The 20317-nt window shown below is 36.9% G+C and overlaps 1 protein-coding gene across 9 annotated transcripts in view; it reads left to right on the plus strand.

Annotated features, from left to right (window-relative positions):
• Nucleotides 1-20317, plus strand: part of PCLO (piccolo presynaptic cytomatrix protein) — a 337346-nt gene that overhangs the window by 235480 nt on the left and 81549 nt on the right. For 6 of the 9 annotated variants that reach the window (XM_032689501.1, XM_032689502.1, XM_032689505.1 and 3 more), the window contains exons 11-13: nt 12742-12850; nt 13458-13525; nt 16631-16842. In XM_032689501.1, the coding sequence (XP_032545392.1) occupies nt 12742-12850; nt 13458-13525; nt 16631-16842 (389 nt within the window). Of the gene's footprint in view, nt 1-12741; nt 12851-13457; nt 13526-16630; nt 16843-20317 lie in introns of those variants that run through there. The other 3 variants (XM_032689503.1, XM_032689509.1, XM_032689508.1) reach the window with 3 other exon arrangements.

Raw genomic sequence — 20317 nt, forward strand, 5'->3', positions numbered from 1 at the left:
GATCATGCACAAGTTTTTATTCCGATTTGATTATATCTCTCTGATTTGACTCTTAAAATCTACTCACAAATCACATTTAATCACATCAGATGTTTTTGATTCTTAATTCTCAACTCAGATTGTGTCAAGACAGTGGGTAGTGCTTAAGCTCCTAGGACAGACTATTTAGAGATCTCTAATCTTAGCATCCTATGAAGGAACCTTGTTACTCTTAACCCAGCAGTGCAATTGGGCTACCATTAATGTCACTCAGCAGAAGTTCCTGAAAATGGTGTTTGTACCTACTTTTATCACTGTACTTGGAAGAACAAGTAATTACTGAAAACGGAAATCCTGACGTTTTTCAACTTTCTGTTAAAATACCAGTCAGTTCTAGGAGGTAACCATTAGAGTCTCTCATTTGTCTAGAACATGTGGAACTTCTTAAAGTTGAATAATCTTATAATTATTCACTAAATTCCTTTATGAATGAGTTATAAGGATACAAAAGGTGGACAATTAATACTCAGCTTTTAATACTTCACAAGCACTATCTCCTACAGCTCTATTGTTAGCAAGATTTCTGATGCACAAACACACTTAGCTTTACTAATAGCACTTGTCACTTGCACATCTCAAAGTTAATGTACAATAACATTATCTTGCCACTGTGCCTTTTTAACACATGAGGAAATCGAGGTACAAAGAGTTTTATTGATGTGCTTATGCTGCTCACCAGGCTGGTTGTAGCAGAAGCAGAACTAACAACTCAGTCTCTGATGGTGCCCCATTAATCCCCTTCACTCGAAGTACCACTTTCTTTCAGTTTGTTCTTCTTGTTGATAAGGTACCAGTTTGCTAAATTGAGAAAAAAAAAGTCCATTTCTGTTTCTACGACAGATTTATTAATTTAGATGACAAAGGAGGGAATCGATACACATATTTTTAGGTGTCTGAAAAGTAAATATCTACCCTCAGATTGTATTATAGGCTCTTTTACTAACCACGAGTGAAAGAAGGATACCCTGAGGGATGTGATTCATCTTGTTCCAAAGAGGTGTCAGCTGAGATGAGCCATCTGAAGAGGAGCCTGCCTCTCTTCATTCATTAACTACTTGAAATTTCCAGTCAACTACTGAGGCAAGACACTTAACTTTTAACAGCCAAAAATTTGTACCTTGACTCTAAGCCCAAACCAAGGTAAAACCAAAGCAGCAGTATGCTTGTGTGCACAGGTTCTTCCCTGCAGACATGTGTACTGCTTTCCACACTCTTTTCTTTATTGTTCTAAATTCGATGAAAAAGATACGGTGATTTTATGCATTTTCCCCTGTGGTTCAGATTCTTGTCTGTTCAAACCAGCCAATAGTCAAACCAGCCTATAGTCAAAATTTGTTCCACATCTTTCTACATCTATGGACATGCTATATGCCAGGAATTTGTAAGGATGCCCAGTTAGTCTCTGCAAGAGAAGCATAGGCTGAAATAAAGTCATTCCAATAGTAAAAAGTCTACTCTGACAACTCTATGAAGGGAAAACATTTTGACATCTTGTAAGATAACATGAGTTTCTCTTTGAATAGGTCACTGTTCCCCAGAGGAAAATCAGTGCCTTTTGCTTAGAAGCTCTTGTATAATATATTTTTTCCTAAGTTAGTTAACTGGCATATCTAGTCAAATTTCTCAAGTAGTATTTTTTTTATTTTATTAAATATTAGAGCATCTCTTTCCATCTCTGGAGATACCATGAGGAACTTGCAGACATATTATTTATACTGTAATTTTAAATCTGTGTTCTGCCCTTGTACTTAATGATACCAAATTACAGCTATTCGTGATAAAAATGTGAAACACTATGTGAAAATACAAAAATGTGAAAAATGTGAAAAACAAAACAGAAAATAAAAAAAAACCACCAATAAAACCAAACAAACCCCATCATCCACTTTCTGAAACAAACAAACAAATAGCAAACTCTGCATCACTAACATATTTTGGCATGGCTATGACCTTCCACCTGTCCATACATCTATGTTAGCATAAAAATAGAAGTTGGATTTCTTGTGAACTAAACTTTTTTTCCTGAAAAAATGAGAGATTAAAATGCTTCACTTTCAAATTAAATATTACCTAAAATTAAGCATTTTGGACTGAAAAATCCTTTTTGAAATTAAAAAATTATGTATTTTTGAACAAGGATAAAGAAATGCTTCAATTTTTCCAGCTAAAGAAATGCTAACTTTTTTTTTTAAATAACTTTTATGATAATGACCCTGCCTGTCTGGAAACTCAGTATATGACTGAAAAATTTAGCTCAACTTTAATTAGAATGTCAACATGTTGGTTCTAAGGTAATATAAGGAATTTACCTTACCTTACAATATGAAGAACATAATTTGCCAAAACTTTTCTTAAAAGGAGAATTATAGGTATACAATTGAAAAATAGATACATACAGGAGATGAGAACCACATGGCACTGACCAGCAGTTTTTTAGTTTTCAGGTTACATGACCCTCACAAATGAGATAATAGTGAGTAAATTCTTCTTTATATTTGAATAATCGCATAGTGGCCGAACAGTAAAATTACTCCCAGGGTACAGAGAACGATTATTGACAGAGTGACTCCTATTAGAATACATCAAGTGAAGATCTCACTGTAGCCTATGTGACACAGTGGTATTTTAAGGTCTTCAGCTATTCTCATTAAGACTTGACTTTTTATTTAAACAGTGGTGTTTGCTTACTGTGAGTCACAAAAACTTTCTGTTCTTATTTGTAAATGACCTTAAGAATCATTGCTATCTAATGCATAACCATGGCCTTTGCTCACTCACTTTGCATGCTTTCAGTATGTAAATTATCCTAATAATGCCATTATTTTCTGAATTGGCTTCTATAGTCCCTTAGTGGTGACATTGCTGGAGACCAGCCAGGACTTTATCAGGTAAGGGTTAGACCCCCAGATCTGTGTGAGAAGAGCCTGTTCAGGAAGCCCCAAGAGATGCAGCATGTTGGGGGTCCTCAGTTAAGAGCAATTTTTCTCTGGGGTTAGTTCTTTCTCTGTTGTACTTTCTAAATAAACCCATCCTCTCCAACCCATGCTCTCCAAAGCACCAGGATGTGTATATGCAAGTGACATGTCCACAGATCAGGGAAACCAGATGCTGAGTCTTCTTCTTATCCTCTGGGTTCTTAAATTGGTAACTGTGTGATGGTCGTAGAGGTGCCTTTTGCACACTTTCAGAAGCTGATAGTGATTGTGATCTTTTGTTTCTCTACTTCATACCCCTGTGGGTCACTGGAAATTGTTGCTGGGTTTCTCTCTCTCCTTTTTTCCCTTATCTCAGGGTCTTATGGCCTCAGTCCTTTCTTTATCTTCCTCCCATTGTCTTTTTATATTTTCAGGCTGCACTTTGGTTTAGTCAATTCTTTGCTAAAGTATGGTTCTACCCTGTCTTTTTTTAGGCTGCTTTTCCTTACCTGAGCTATGTCCTGAGAAGCCACGTGTTAATGTGTTGGGATCTTGATGACATTCATTCTGTCTGCCATGGATCTCCTTTTTCTCCCTGCACAATTCTTCTGGGAGTCCTACATACATAAATTATCACTCATATTTCATTCATAGAATATGAATAGAATAGAATATCCTAAGTTGGAAGGCACCCACAAGGACCATCAAGTCCCAACTCCTTGGCCTGCACAGAACAGTCCCAAGAATCACACTGTGTGCCTGAGAGCATTGTCCTGCTCCTGACAGACTCAGTGCTCTGACTGCTTCTCTGGAGAGCCTGTTCCAATGCCCAACCACCCTCAAGAGTGAAGAATCTCTTCCTAACATCCAGCCTAAACCTCCCCTGACACAGTTCCCTTGGGTCCTATCACTGGCCACCAGAGAGAAGAGATCAGTACCTGCCCTCCAGCTTCCCCTCATGAGGAAACTGCAGACCAGGGTAAGGTCTCCCCTCAGTCTCCTCATCTGTAGGCAGAATAAACTAAGTGACCCCAGATCCCCAGGACCCTTAAAAGATCTTTGAGAGAGGTCTTACAATGGCATCAGCCAGCTCTTTGAGTACCCTGAGATGAATCCCATCAGGCCCCTTAGACTTATTATTATCCTGTCAGGCCTCTTTCATGCTATTTATTCTTAAGGTTTCTGTTATGTAGCTTCACTTGACAGAGCCAATAACCTCATCTTGGTGACTTTCTCTCCCTTAACTCATTTTTTCTTGTCACTTCAGTGCCAACTAGAATACCACAGACTACTATGTATTTGCTGTTTCTTGGATGTAGAGATGATTACTGGTCTGAACCCAATTTATTCTGTGTTGTTTCATTAATGGAGGATATTTTGATTGACGAAAGAGAAGTGATTGAGAAGAGAGAACAGGCAGAGCAGAAAAGTCTAAATCCTCCATCAACGTATAGATACCAGTGCTACTGGAGTTGGAGAGTCTGGATTTGTCTGAGATCCACTCTGTTGAGCTTGATCTTGGCATAGATTCACCTTGTTAAAGAGAAGATCAGGCACTGGGTATCTCAGCAGCAGCCTATAGGCCGCTTCCTGGGTGAGGTGTGGGTAACTTCAGTCCCCCTCTGTAGAAGACAGAGCATTAAATCTTTCTTTTTATTTGGAACTACACAAGAGACTTTAACACTGATAAGTTATGTCACTTTTCTTTTAATCTAAATTAAGTTGTGCTTAGAATCTAATTGTTTTGACAATATAGCAGTGTTTTATATAGACTTTGTTTGACATGTTTGCTGTCGTAATTTATGTTCTTAAGGAGACTAGAAATTAAGTAATGCAGAGAGAGTGATTTTTCAGACATACACTGTAACTTCCACAAGAACTGGGTTTTTTTTGCATCTCATGACATGTCGCTCTAGCCCCTCCAAAACGAAATTTTGAACCCAAATATCACTCCATTCTCAGCTGTAACTGATAGAATTTGGACTAACAGAACTGCATTTGCATAAAGGAGAATAATTTATTCCTCAAAAATGGAAATTGAAAAAACCTCACTGAATTCTGAATACATGAATATAGATATAGAATGCAGACAGGGATATACTAGTCTAAATTCATACCTGCTATTAAACTACCATGAAAATAATGGGTTTTAGCTACTTACCATTCACGAGGGAGACAGCAAAGAGAAATTCCTACACCCTCTTTGTTTACTGATCTTTAGGTGAATCTTTAGGTGAGTTTGAATTAACAGACTTTTTCGTTCTGACATATATATTACTACAGGACTTTTTAAAAATAATCTAAGTTCATAGTAAACTGTTTTTAAAAGTAGACTTTTTTTTTTTTTTGTGGGCACAACCTGATAGTGAAGTGTTTAAGACTTTCAGCTAAATTAGATCATTCTACAGGAAGCTCATTTCACTGGCAAAATCATTATAGTCTCTTATACAACATTACTGAAAGCAAAGTGAATACACTATACTCTATAGCTTCAGTGAACACTATGTTACAAAAACCCATGTATTGTTCTAAAACAGAGAATAATTACAATGCACCACAACATTTTGTTCACATGGTATAGTTGATCTTCTGTCTGTAACTCTAATGTAAACTAATCTTTCAGGGTATAGTAGTGGTGAAAGCACTATAAACTTACCATTTATATAATACTTATTTTCACAAACACTAACTCTAATCTTCATTTAACTTGCCACGAACTTCAGTTAGGTCACACAAATACATCCTGATCATCACTTGTTTCTCTGACATAGTTCAAACTGAAGGGTGATCTATAGAATCATGTCAATATATGTATATATCTGAAGGCACACAAAAATAGAGAGGTGTTTCATACTGTGTTGGTAGCTGCAGCTGTACCTATCAGTGATGTGGGGTGTAGCTGCCAGTAAATGCCAAGTACACCTCAAATACGAGGTTGATTTGCTCTGGCTGTACTTTTATAAGTGCCATTTCATAGTAGCAGCATAGCAGCCATGAGGCACAGGCAGGTCCATGATATAATTTCTACCTGATGAACAACATATCCACTTTTAAGAATTGTGAGTGTTGTCTATATACTAATTATTGTAATAAATGGAAAATATTCAGCCTGAGTGTAAATGACGAATGGGAGAGTAAGTTAAGGTGTCTACAAGAAATAATGAGTTTCGGTGTGATTCATGCCCAGCAGTATGGGGAAATACATTAACACATTGACTTTCATCAACCTATTTTTAACCATCAAAAAAGTTTAGAAATAAAAGAAAAATAAGTGGAGAGCATAGACCATAAAGTGATTTAGTGTTGAATGTCAGACTACAAGTTAATATTCTTTCTCCTTGTTCTGAGTGCATAATTAACTTTTATAGCACTTTCTGGGATTTCAAAGTAATGTTTCTGAATTTTAAATCTCTTATGATATAGGAAGACACTAATATTCACATTTCACTGATTGAAGTTGCTAGTCTGTAGAGTCCAATTTCATTTTCCTCTCTGATCATTGAACCAATGAAAAATACAATTCAAACTGACTTGTTTATTTTGCATAAGAATAAACAACACAAACTATGAAGAAGCAGAGAATAAACCCCGGCAATATGTGAATATAACTATGGTATAACCAAAGCCAGAGGCTCTATTCTAAGATTGTAATATTTAGATATTTTTAAATTCCAGTAGGAGAACAGTTCGGAGACTGTAAAAAAATGGAAAAATAATAGGATCTGTACACATGTATAGCCTTATTTTTTGGAAGTAATTACAAACTCTTAGTAACACAGCAAACAACATTTTTTCTACTTCTTAGGTGCCTTGAGTATATTGAATAGAAGAGTCTATAGCATAAGAGTGTATTCAAAGTGACTGAGATTAACTTCATAATAGTGCACATAGTTACAAATGGGAATAAAACTCAAGAGATGTTCAGTGGTTCAGTTTAATATTTCTTTATTCAAATAGTGTCAGGACTCATATTCAGAGAAATCAAATCCTTTGATGATTTCCAGATTCCTTTCAATTTCAACTTTAATCATGCAGCCAGCTCATGTCTGAAGGATGAGTCTGAAGAAGATTTGATCACTACTAAGGAAGCAGATATAAAGAAAAAGAAATTATACAATAATGTCTGGGATAGATTAGGGAACAGCTACTATAACCTTTCCAAATCCAGTTCATACCCAGCCCCCAAGGAGAGCATTGACACTTTAGTTGTTTTGCTCTGTTTCCCCTTATTTCAGTTGCTTTTTCATACCAGTCAACCTGGTAAAGCTAATGGAAGTCCTAAAACTAGTGCAGGTATAAAGAGAAGCAGTGTCTGGGTCCATGGCAGGGAACTTGCACAGCCACAGTCCTTCATCAACATCTCCCAAGAAACAGTCCTCAAACAACTGGCCATGAACATGGATTTTATTTGAAGATATCTATTCCTGAAATACTTTTAGGTTAATGCATTTGACATATCCATGATACCATCTGATCTGCCCATTAAAAGAACAATATTATTGTCAAGGGTTCTGTATCACCATAGCATAGCAAATTCAGTGGAAGGAAATAGGTTGAAAATAAAGGGTATTTTGTTATTTGTTGGATATAAACTGTGGTTGGTAGTATTTTTGGATCACTCTCTCTGTCTTGAATAATCTTTTCTTTATCAGAACTCCTAAAAGAGGCAATAATGCAATTATTCACTTTATCAGCTCTCAGATCTTTCTTTCAGTTTAGTTTTAAATGGAATGACAGTTGATAAGTTTAATTAAGCATTACTTAATGAGGGCAGAGTCTACCCAAAGGAACTACATCAAAGTTCCTCTGCCAAAAAGTAGGATAGCAAAACACAATTGTTTTTGTATAAGTTTCTCTTAAATGCTGTGTATCCTGATACAGGATGCAATTATATTTAAATTTTAAAATTTAATTCAAACCAAGATTTTAAAAGAAACTGTGAGATTTTCATACACAGATTTAAACAATATTCATGGAAATAATTTATCATTGTTTCTTATTGCATATTTTCTCATTGTTGCTAAATGTTTATCCTCTTCATTAAAAAACAGATAGTTTGTGTGCATACTTGCTCAAGTACAGGAGTTCAAAGATATTAAGGAAAAATTATTAATTATTCTTCAGTTAGATCAAATCACTTAAGTCTTGAAACTTCAAATTATTTATGGACATCATAGCGCAGATCTAATATCCCTGGAATCAGCTATGTCTGATTTCTTTGATACGTGGAGCTCCAGCATATATGGATTCAAAAATAGCATAGTCTATAAAACAAAATGTAACTATTTGATATAGAATCACAAAATAGTTGAGGCTTGTAAGCACCTCTAGAGATGCCCTAATTCAGTCTCCCTGTTCAAAGCAGAGGCAGTGGTCCTGTTGGGTTTTGAACACCTCAAGGTACAGGGATTCTTCAACCTCTCTTGACAATCTGCAATATCTGCAATATATCAATACTTGAAACATATGGCACCATTTAAGATTAAAAAGTTCCTTTTTTTATATAAGCAGTTGAACATTAGGAGTGATCTGCATTTTGTATTGCTTGATTGAGCTACTGTAAAACATACACAGGGACAGTGAGCAATGCCAACATAGTCCATGCTATTACATAAGCTTTTTTTTTCCTGGCAGTTGATCCACATATGACTAAATAGTCGGCAATTAGAGGACTTAGTTGTTTAGTATGAAACAATGAAAATTATCAACAAAAGATCATCAGTCCAAATCGTGTGGTAATTCCAAGCAAGGACCAGCCCCTCGTACTTGGATACAAGTTTACTCAGGATTCTGAGAAATTTCATGCAATGTGAAAGTTCAGGTTTGACCTAGATTTGAATACAAACTCATCTTCTTTACACATTATTCAAACTTTCTACTCCAAAATTCTCTTACCTAAAATTTCCCATATCTTCCAAAGGACGCTGAATGTTCCCCAGGGACTCCAGGGAATTATTTCAAGTTTCTCCAGTACTTAGCTTTCATTTCACAAGCTGTCAAATGACTAGTCAAAATGTCAGAAAAAGGAAATCAGTTCTGCAGAGTTTTCAGGTTTTATTGTTATCAGTTAACAGATAACTGGCATACTCATGCAAAAATAATATTTACTAGTTGGTAAAAAGAGCCTGACAGTCTTGTGAGCAGCATTAAGCTTCATGTGTTAAGTATGGTAACATCATGTAATACAACAAAATATCACCCTCTCCTTCCTGGGATGGTTTTGATGAAGCCATCAAAGGCCCAGTGGGCCCTTCCTCACTTCTGCAGTGTAAGCACTGACCCTCCCTCCAGGAGCAAGCTCTTAGTTTAAGCACTGAGAGCAGCAACTATAGCAAGCACTGGAGACTTTGAGATATTTATTTGGTACTTATAAAAAAGAACACAATGGCTATACTGTGTCAGAGGAAACGTACACTTCAGTTTTGATAACATCTCCAACCATGGCCCTTAAAAGATATATATGGAAGAATATAAGAACACAGCAGTCTTCTCTCTTTCTTTCAATGTATTAGGACTGTAGCATGCTTTTTTAAGGGAAGAGATGGTATTAAATGTGGATATGTCCATTACATACTTATGAATGTATGAGGTTCCCTCTGTAATAATTATTTTGTGATCAGTGGAAAATGATAAACCTCTTCTGACTCCAGGTTCTAAATGTCACCATCCAGCAGATAACAAAAAGGCTGAGCAAATCATGTCTGACAGCACACTTGTGAAGCAGGGTTAACTTTAAACATCAAAACTCCCAGGTCTGGATGTTTAAAGATGATCTGCTGACTCTGGGAGCTGATATTGCTAAAAATGAGTAATTGATCACCATCAGTGCAGGATGTAACTATGCTAATAAGATAATTAAAAAAAAAAAGATGCCAGAAGAAATTATACATTTGATTATCAGAACAATTGCTAGTTCTTCCTCAGTCAGCAGAGCTATCATAAAGCAATGCAAGTTTTCTCATCTTCCTGCTGGTTTTTTTTTTGTGTGGGTTTTTTTTTTTGTGTGTGTGTGGTTTTTGTTTGGTTGGTTTTGGTTTTGGTTTTGTTTTGTTTTGTTTTGGTGGTTGTTGTTGTTGTTTTTAGTTGTTTGGTTTTTTTCCTAAACTGGTGATTTGAAGCATACAAACTTTTGGAAATATGACTATCATGTTCTGACTATCAAAGACCAGTGACAGAATGGGATTGATTTTAGGTAAAGCAAAACTTTATCATCAGTGTGACTTCATGTTACTTTTTTTCTCTTTTTGTTGGTTAGACTTACATTCATCCTGAAGATTTTCTTTGTAATTTTTTTTTTTTGCAAGCAAAACTTGTATGGCAGTTGCACCTTGAGAAAATAAAAATCAGCTTCTTGTCTAATTTTTTTTCCTTATACCCCAGGGCTATCAGTCAGATCCGTTAAGTTGCATTTAAATTGCTTGATTTTAAACATTCATGATCCACAAGGCACAAAATGAGAAGAAAATACTGCTATACTGACAGCTTAAATGGATCTCTGTGTGAGCCAAGTCTGCTGAGATTTCATTTCGGTTTGGTTTGCTTCTTTGTTCATGCATGTGTGGCCTTACTGACCAGGTGAGTGAGTGCAGTGCCATTGCACACACTGCTGAAACTCTCACCAGTGGAAATTAGATTCCATTTCCAAATCCCATCACTGCAGTGATACTCAGGTAGGCTCTTCCTGCTGGTCTTTTAAATTAAAGCAAGTCATTGATGATAACCTTACTGCTCCCCTGGTAAATTTTCTTCTGAAGCCGTGCAAGCAGGAGGTGATAAACCTAGGACAGTAGCTGGTAGTATTTTGTCAACAGAACATTTTTATTTTTTTTTTTACAAAAGGATATTAACCAGTTTCTCACATTTCTAAAGCTTTTAGTTTTTGTTCTTACTCATTGCTAATACATGGAAAAGGTGGTTTTGCTAGTCTTAGGAGGTTTATACTGTCGTGTATAACATCCTATGCCATAATAGCATTGTGAAGTCACACATTGACAAAAAACCAAAAATAACTTCAGTTCCTTCCTTTCTAGAAACATTCTAAAGACAGAGACCATGCTGTTAAATTTGTACGATTAAAAATCAAGGGGACATGCACTTGCTCATAATTACTATTGCTTTATTTCAGAGGAACTGAGCTTAAAATCAGATCTGCTTTACCAAGCAAAAGCAACATCATATTTCTGAATTATGGCTGGTAAATGAAAGGGGGTAAATTTTAGGAAAAGTCAGATCTATTTTAGCATGAAGCAGCTGGATTTACTGCCTTCTGAGCATCACATTTTACTCATTTTGCACAGTTTGTATTTCTGTAAACTGCTACAAACAAAATGATAAATTCTTGATTACAACAGTTATGATCAATTCTGATATTTCAACTCCTAATTCATGGAATGCAATGGAAAATTTTGGAATATAAAGTTGTAGTCTTTATTTCTCATATTCTTTCATTGTCAAATAATTTAATCTGTTTTATTCCATAAACAGTTTTCATTATATTTTATTTAGCAGCATGTTTTTATATGAGTTTATCTCCACATTTCACTTCACTATTTTTCCCATTTGTTATATGCAACTGCACAGGATTTTGAAATTAAAATATGATCCAGGTGAAGACTTGGTTTTATCTGTGTAAGTGGTAGCAAGCTGAGTGTTTGTGGTTTTCCTTACTGTGTGGGTGGTGTGTTTTTCAGATGTTTTGTAATACATTGCTTCTAGTGAACTATTAAGAATTTAGTATCTTGTCCCATTAAGTAATTTTTTCCCACTAGAGCCAGAGGCTTGGATTTTGACATTTGTACACTGGTGAAAAGTTAATCTTTTTGGAGTCAACCTTATGAGTAATTATTACAAAATATGAACCCAATTCTCAGAACCTATAAGTCCCAGATGCAAATCTTGCTTTTTGTAAGCATATCACTCTAACCAAAAGAATTCTTATCTTATCAGAATACACCTCACTTGATTTATAGAGGGGTTGGCTCTGGAAATACTGAACATAAAACTTCCTTATAGAGATACTTTGATCCGTACCAAGTCTCCTGACTCAGTCCTGACACACTTGGAAGACACAGCAGCTTAGATCAGTATTCGGTATTTTTCAGCCCAGTTATCATAGCTCTGTTCCTACATTTCACAATGAAGTATGTTCAGCTTTTTTGTCAATTTTTTCATGAGAAAAGATATGGAAGAAAAATTTAAACCTGATTATTACCCAGCTGATGTTTGAAATGTGGAGGCATATCTTTTCATTGAAATCAGTTAGCCCAACTGCCTTCACTTTTTTGTATTTTCATAAGTGACAAAGTAGAGAAAATGTATTTGAATTATCAAAACACATTCACAAATTATTTCCATTTTGAGGCTCGGTTTCTCAACAGCCATTTGTCACTGTAGGAAAGAGTTATCTTCCAAGACCATGACTGGGCAGGAAATGTCTGATTTATAAAATGTTTTGGTTTCTTGCCATGTTGGTAGGTATGCATGTTTTTGATATTGCAGAATTTTTCAATATCATGCAACCCAGACTGTGGAGAGTGCATGTATACTTTGAATCACAGAGAATTGATCTCCTGTCTTGTTTCAGCAGGTAAGTTATTGTGGAAGGGACAATAACATTCAAGAGTCTAATCTGTGTGAAGTGAAAGGACTTTGCTAATGTGCTGTGCCGTTTAAACAACATTCAGTGAATGTCACATCAAATCTTGTTGTCAAAGCAAGACAAGAAGAATCTATCTGATGCCTTTGTCAAAATCTGAGCCCTTGACCTCATGCTCTTTTGCCTTTGTAGGAATGCAGGTGCTGGAATGGAATGGCATCCCCTTGACTGGGAAGACTTATGAAGAAGTCCAGAGCATTATTATTCAACAGAGTGGGGAAGCAGAAATATGTGTAAGACTGTGAGTTTTTCCCCATCTTTCTGTTTCCATTTTTTTTTGGCTTTTCATGGCTTTCTTTTTTTTCTTTTTTAATTTACAGTTGTTAAGGTGGAACCTTTGTTAGCACAAAACATCAGTGTAATAATAAACAAGAGTTCACTGTGAGTGTGGGAGGTCTGTTTTTTCTGTTTTTCTTTTAAAGTCATAAGGAAAGATAAATCGAGTGAGATGCTAATAATTATACTTTTATAAATAATGATATCTCCATTTTCAGGCCACAGTCTCCTCTCATTGACAAACATACAATTCACTGAATTTACTGGTGTTAGAAAAAATGGTGATTTGGTAGTAACTTGAATTTAAGTGAAATCTGTATCCTTTAGATGAAAATCATTTAAGCATCATGAGAAATGCATAAACTTGCATTAAATTCATTAAAGATTTCACCTTAAAAGAAACTTTTCTTCTCAACTCTTTAGCAGCATTGCCAATACATATCAGCTAAGAAGGGACCATGCTTGGGAGCTGCTTTCTGTCATGAACCACTATTCATTTACCTACTTAATACAATAATGAGGGTATGAGGAAAGAGTTTCTTTTGTCTCAGGCTTCTCATTGCTTTCTTTAGGGACCTGAACATGCTCTCGGATTCTGAGAACCCCCAGCAGCTGGAGCTGCATGAGCCAGTAAGGGCAGGTGAGCATCAAGATGTTGCTTTGATATTGTAGGTCTGGATAGCAGCTGAAAATTTGATGTGATATAAGCTAGAATGTTAGCATTGTAAGCTCAGGCGTTACACCTCAAATATTGCCATGGGTAAAAAGGGGACCACACCTTACATACAAAGGCAAGATGAAGGGATCGAGTGCACCCTCAATGTATTTGCAGACAACTCCAAGCTGGGCAGTAGTATTGGTCTGCTGGAGGGTAGGAAGGCTCTGCAGAGAGATCTTGACAGTCTGGATTAATGACCTGAGGCCAAATGCATGAGATTCAACAAGGTCAAGTTCCAGGTCCTGCACTTGGGTCACAGCAACTCCATGCAGAGCTACAGGTTGGAGAAGAGTGGCAGGAAAAGGACCTGGAGGTACTGGTTGACAGTGGCTGAACATGAGCCAACATGTGCCCCAGTGGCCAAGAAGGCCGATGTCATCCTGGGTTGCATCAGCAATACTGTGGCAGCAGGACCAGGCAGTGATAGTCTCCCTGTACTCAGCACTGTGAGGCCATACCAAATTCTGTGTTCAGTTTTGGGCCCCTCCCAAGAAGGACATTGAGGTGCTGGAGCATGTCCAGAGAAGGGCAATGAAGCTGAGGAAGAATCTGGAACACAAGTCAGCTGAGGGAGCTGGGCGTGTTTAGCCTGGGGAAAAGCAGGCTCAGGGGGAATTTTCTCTCTTTTTACAACTACCCAAAAGGAGGCTATAGTCAGGTTGGGGTCAATCTCATCTCCCAAGTAACAAGTGCTAGGACTAGAGGAAATGGCCATAAGTTGCATCAGGGATGGTTCAGGTATCCTGAGGAACGTGCTGGGAGGAGTGTGATGTTTGTGGTGGGAGTTTTTGACTCCTCCTTGGTGATAATTCCTTCATTTTCACATCAGGATCCACTTGAGTCTCTTTTATGTTTTCTACTATACTTTGCTCTTTCCCCACTGTTCAACAGCTCTGCATTGCATAGGACTTGACTGGATAGTGTAAACTTTACATGTGATATATTCTTTTTCTTTTTCCTTCTGTTGCCCTTAAGGCTTGCTTTGCCCAGTCCCCGAGTTTCCATCTCTTCTGGTAACTGACCAGTGAGTTGTTGGTGTCTGCAGGGCCTCCTCTTTCATCCTGTGTCCAAACCTTGCAGCACTGCTGTCACCCCAGGCCTCAGAGGCTCTTATAAACTTCATTATTAATCCGGAGTCATAAATACTTCAATCTGCACAGTGCAATTACTGCTGTGCCTTTCTATGTCAAAATTATTAAGAATGGGCTCTATACAATATCATTATACAATATAACTCAGGCAAATTAGGGCTGCAGCCACCCGGTCGTTCAACAATCACTGTTGCAGGCAGACAAGCTAAAACAAAGCTCCCAGCAAACTGCAGCAAGTTCAAATAACACACAAGTCCTAAGGCCTGTGTTCATAGAGTCATAGAATTGTCAGTGTTGGAAAAGACCTTGATGAAAATACCTGTTAGCTTAATACAAGGTTTGTGGTCTGTTGTGAGTGATGAAAATACAGTATTTACTAAGATACTAGTGTGAAGTTTTATGTGAGTTCTAAAATGATAATGCTTTTGGGGGAATTCCCTTCTATTCAGTCAATACCATGACTGCAGGCTCCAGTAATTTTGTCATATCTAATCTAACTTTGAATCAACATGGACAATCTTACAGTAATACAGCCCCTCAGCAAGATCAGTGCAGATTAAAAGACTGTTTCACTCAGAATTTCATGGGTCCATTCTGAGTTTTGTGGTTTTGTGGCTTCTCTTTTATCAATCAGTACATAAATTGTCTGAATTAAATCCTCCATTTGCTGATCATGTAACATTTCTCGGCTATTAATATACTTACCATAAAGCTACTTTTTGTTGAAAATGGATGTTATGGATAATAATTTAAAGAAAAGACTAACTCTGACAGAGCTTTGAGGCAGAGCTGACCATAATTATTTTCTTTGTGAGCAGATCAAAAACACCAAAGACATTCATAGACACTGAAATTGGGTTTTGAAAAGATAGAAGATAGAATAAACAACTTTTTATTAATAAAGAAAACTCAAAATGAGAAAGAACAGAAATAAAATTAATTTTTTCCACTCTTGCAGACATACTTCCTTCTAGTCTGGTAATTTTCTAGTGGTTTCTGAGTTGGACCAGCTCTGCAGAGTTCCTTCTGCCTGCCAAGTCAAGTCTTGCCATTACCTCTGAGGTTTGGCAGACTGGGCTTTGGAAAGGAACAATCTCCATTCTCTCTGAAAGAAAATGAATTAGAGCCAAGCAGGGGGGATAAGACTAATGTCTTGCTTTAAAACTCTTATACTTCTGAGAACCTGGGAAGCAAGCTGTGCCTAGTATCCTTTTAACTCTATGTAGTTTAAGGCATATATGGAACTTACTTGACTTCATTTCTGTGTTAGATGGAAATTGCTGTCTCCAAAGGGTAAATTCTTCCCACTCATTTCCAGGCAGCAGGGAGGGCAGTCAGACTCAGATGTCTTGCATAGGTGTGAGTAATAAGGCAAGGTGAATCAGGGCTTTTGTTCTTCATTTGTTTTCATTTCATTCTGCTTTGATTAATTTGTGGTGCTAAAGTTTTGAGCTTTTTTCTCTTTATTTCTGTATAAATTATCTCAGAAGCAGAATTCAGTTTTATTGAATGTCCAACTGATTTGAAAAAAAAATAAAGAAAAAAAAAGAGATTTAAGCTTTTTACAAGAAAGTTGAGATACTTGGTGAACCTGGACCAATTCCAAATATTGAAAGATAGTACAGTACAGTCTTTAAATCTATAATTTGCTCCAGTATGATTCAACATGATCAGCAAGGCCTGTTTTTCTTCAGCTAGAAGTACTTTCTCAGGAAGCTTTCAAGGTAAGTAGCACTAGTTGACAGAAAGACTGGAATTGGAATGTCAATGTTGTGTGAGAGATGTCTATTTCTATGGGTTGCCTTTTGTGTCTTCAAAGCATGCAAGCAGATGACATGAAAAATTGTAAAGATCATTATGCTGACCCTGTACCTTGGCAAGATAGATTTGGATGTGCTGGCAATTATCAATACAAAGCTTTCTTCCTTTAATCCAGTAGATAAAGCGAAGTCCCCGGGGGTTGATCCCAAGCAGCTGGCTGCAGAGCTCCAGAAGGTTTCTCTACAGCAGTCGCCTCTGGTTGCTTCCTCAGGAGTGGAAAAGGGTTCTCATGTGCACTCTGGAACCACTTCTGCCACCTCCAGTGCTGTTCCTAGCCCTGGTCAGCCTGGTTCTCCCTCAGTGAGCAAAAAGCGCCACAGCAGCAAGGTAAGAAACTCCCCAGATACGCAGCAATAATATTTTGATGACAGGAGGAAACTGCCTGTTTACCTCCTTTAGTAGAGCAAGAAATTACAGCACATATTGGTGAACTCATTTCCAGGACAGTGATGAATATTACTGTTAAGATACTGAACTTGGACATAAGGAAAGATTATGTGATTTATTCAAGGTCATAAAAGATTGTTCCATCTCTAAAAATAATTTTTTTTAGCTTAATATTATTGGTTTTAAACAAAATAATTGTCCTTTGCTGTCTTTGTTGCTCTTGGTATTTAAGAGTATCCTACATTATGGTGAGGTACTAGTTCCACTGAAGAAGCTGATATTACTAAGACCATAATTTCCCTCCCTCTACTAAACTACTGCTAGAAGTGTTGCAAGCTATGAATAATCAGAACATGTCTCTGAAAGCCAGGGAAAGAATGAAAATTAAAGTTACCATTAAAATGTTTTTTTTCACTAGCTAATTCCTGTGAACTTGCTAAGCATAATTTCTTATTTTCTTTGCCACATCCTGTCCATTTTTCAGCTGAAGTTCTTTCTCCTTGTGCATATGCACACCTGAAAAGGGAAGAGTGGGAATTTAGTAACATTTTTTCCAAGTTGAAACTGAAAACTAGATCATAAAGTAATTTGTCACATTTTTGCATTTTGTGTCAAAAAAGTTGAGACCTGAAGTGGAAATCAATTCTGTGAAGATTGCATTTGCTTAAGCAATTTGCAAGAGTGCTGATTGCTATCCTGAATATCCAGCTTCTCACATTCTTATTGTTAGAAGCAAAGCTTCACATTGCAAACAGAGTGCTTTCTAGATATTTATTAATCATCATCTTTATTCCTTCTTGGGACTGTCAGATTACTATTGCATTATAGTTATGTTTTTATTTTTGTTCTGTTGGAGCTATGCCTTTTAATTGAACAATGGATGAGTTAGGTGCTGCACAAACCAAACCCAGCAAGTGGTTTGCTCATTTCAGATAGTTCTTCAATATGCCAACATAACTTTCATGTGAGAGGAAACATAAAAAAACCCCTTTCATCCAGCAACTTAGCACAGACTGCAAAGATATTTGTTGATCAGTTTGGCTTGGATAGTAATTCTGTCTTTCTACAATACCTATAGATATTTTATGAACTAATGCAAGTATATGATGCACAAGTTACATCCATATGTCAAGATTTACTGGGCCTAACTTCAGGGATCTGGCAGAATTGCCTAATCATTAAGTGAATAGTTGGATTCATTGCAGCATACTCTGGATGTTGTATACATCTACATATGAACTAGTTTGCCATATGCGTGATTTTTGTCGCTGAGAATAATGCACTTCTGAAGTACAATTCATGAGACTGGGTGAAACCTGCCATGGCAGTGCATGGAGAGGGCAGGGCTCTTGGCCCATGTCACTATCTACTCTGAACCCCCTTTCATTTGATGCTCCTAAATTCACTGCACAGTGAATGGACATCCATAAATCCTTGCTGTGCAGTGTATCCTGGAGAGGTGCCCCTCTCTGTCCATATGAGGAGACTGTGTTCCCAGCTTTGGCACTGTAACAGGTCACCTAAAGTGATGCATAAATTTAATTTCCTGTTTCAGAGAGGATTTAGTACTCTTTTATGAAAATTCAGCTGAAGGCTTATAAAGATGAAACAAAAAAAAATATTAGAACCATTGCCTTCATGTAGGAGATAGAAAACCCAAAACTAGTCAGGTAAATATTTAAAACATTCTTTGCTTATTTCTGAAAACCATGTTGAGAGGCATTTCTTTCATAACAACCGTGGCTCTTGTTGACTTGTATAGTTTCTGTTCATTGACTGCAGGCCAAGTTTATAATGGTGTTGAGCTCTGTTTGAAGAGAAAGCTCATCCTTTCTGGAACTGCTCTTTGCCTTGGGCTGACAGCATTTCTAGGCAGGCTGCAGCCCTGCCAGAGTATCATGACAGACTAAATAGCCAAACTGCCTAGATCTTGTTTTGCAACTGCTTTTATTTTTAGCAAGTATTTTTTTAAGCTTTTTGTATAGAATATACACTCTAGAAATGTTGTAGGAGTCTCTTTGATATTCTGCAGTGCCAACTGTCTCACATTTAATGCTTTGTCTGATTGCTGCAGAGAGTGATAGTGCATAACATCAGAGCCTGGCATTAACAAGTTTCACCTCAGGGTCATGACAATCTTCTTCAGCAGGTGTGATGGCATTACAAAGCACCATCTCTTACACGGGGTGTGTGAGTTCATGCAAGGAGTCTCAAAAGAAATTAGAACAAACTTAGATTAGCCATCTCAAGAGGGATTTAACCCTTGGAAGCTTTAAGCTCACTATATCCTGTGCAGACCTGTTTCTTTTGTAGTGTAAATGCATGATCTGCATATGGTGCAGATTACATCCATACAAATGCCCTACAGAAACATTAATTGTCTTTGTATCTTGAAGAATGGGTTGTTTTTTCTAATTCCTCAGATCCTTTAGCTCCTAGAAAATTCAGCAGTGAAATACTTTTTCTTCTTTTCAAATTAATCCTCACTGAGGCCCTGATAAAGAAAGATACTTATTTGCATCTCTGCCTTTCTATCCAGATCCATCTTCAAAGTTGGCCCAGCTCTGAGCTGGGGGTTAGACCAGATGACCTTGAGAGGTCTCTTTCAGCCTAAATTATTCATGTTTCTTTCAAATATATAGGTAGTTCTTCATGGTCAGTTTTAAATCTGCTGCCATCAGAGAGAAAACAAAATATTTAATATACTGAATCTGAGCCTTGTAAATGAATATGGAGATTCAGCAATGATATAGAAACATTTATTTTTACAGACTTCACTTTACAAACTCCCCTTAAACCACCTTTGGAAGTCCCCATACAAATTTGTCATGCCCATTCCCTTTTCTATGAACTCCTTCTACATTATCTGCACTAATACATTCCATATTACATGACAGGCAGAGTGAACAAACCCATTATTCTTGATATTCCAACTTGTGAAAAATGAGAGCATTTAGTCTATTCGACAGTGATTTTGTAGCCACAGCACAGCTAGTTCCATGTTATTTTTTGTGTTGTCAGTATTGTCAGTGCTAGTACAGCCTGAGGTCAGAACTATTAAGTATAATAAAATCCATTTGTAGAGGTAACGTATGAGAAATATAAGCCATTTAAGCCCTACTTCGAAAGTTTGCATGATGCTCAGGTAGCTCTCTGTCTTTGCCAAAAGGAGGAGAAATTCTCTCTTTGAAGAGTCTGCTAAGGACCAAAGAAATTTTAGGAGTAGTTTGCTATCAATCTAAAATTTCATTTCAGATTTAGAGCATTTTTTAAACTATTGATGACTTATTTTAGCTGTTAGAAAGAATAAACTTCTTTAAAAGCTTTTTAAGGTACCAAGAACAGCTGATTTTAAAATATTCTATGAGAATTATTTTTAGAAACGTGCATTTGCTGAAAAATCAAGTTTGGTTTT

The sequence above is a fragment of the Chiroxiphia lanceolata genome, chromosome 5 (assembly GCF_009829145.1).
Source record: "Chiroxiphia lanceolata isolate bChiLan1 chromosome 5, bChiLan1.pri, whole genome shotgun sequence".
Classification (NCBI taxonomy): Eukaryota; Metazoa; Chordata; class Aves; order Passeriformes; family Pipridae; genus Chiroxiphia; species Chiroxiphia lanceolata.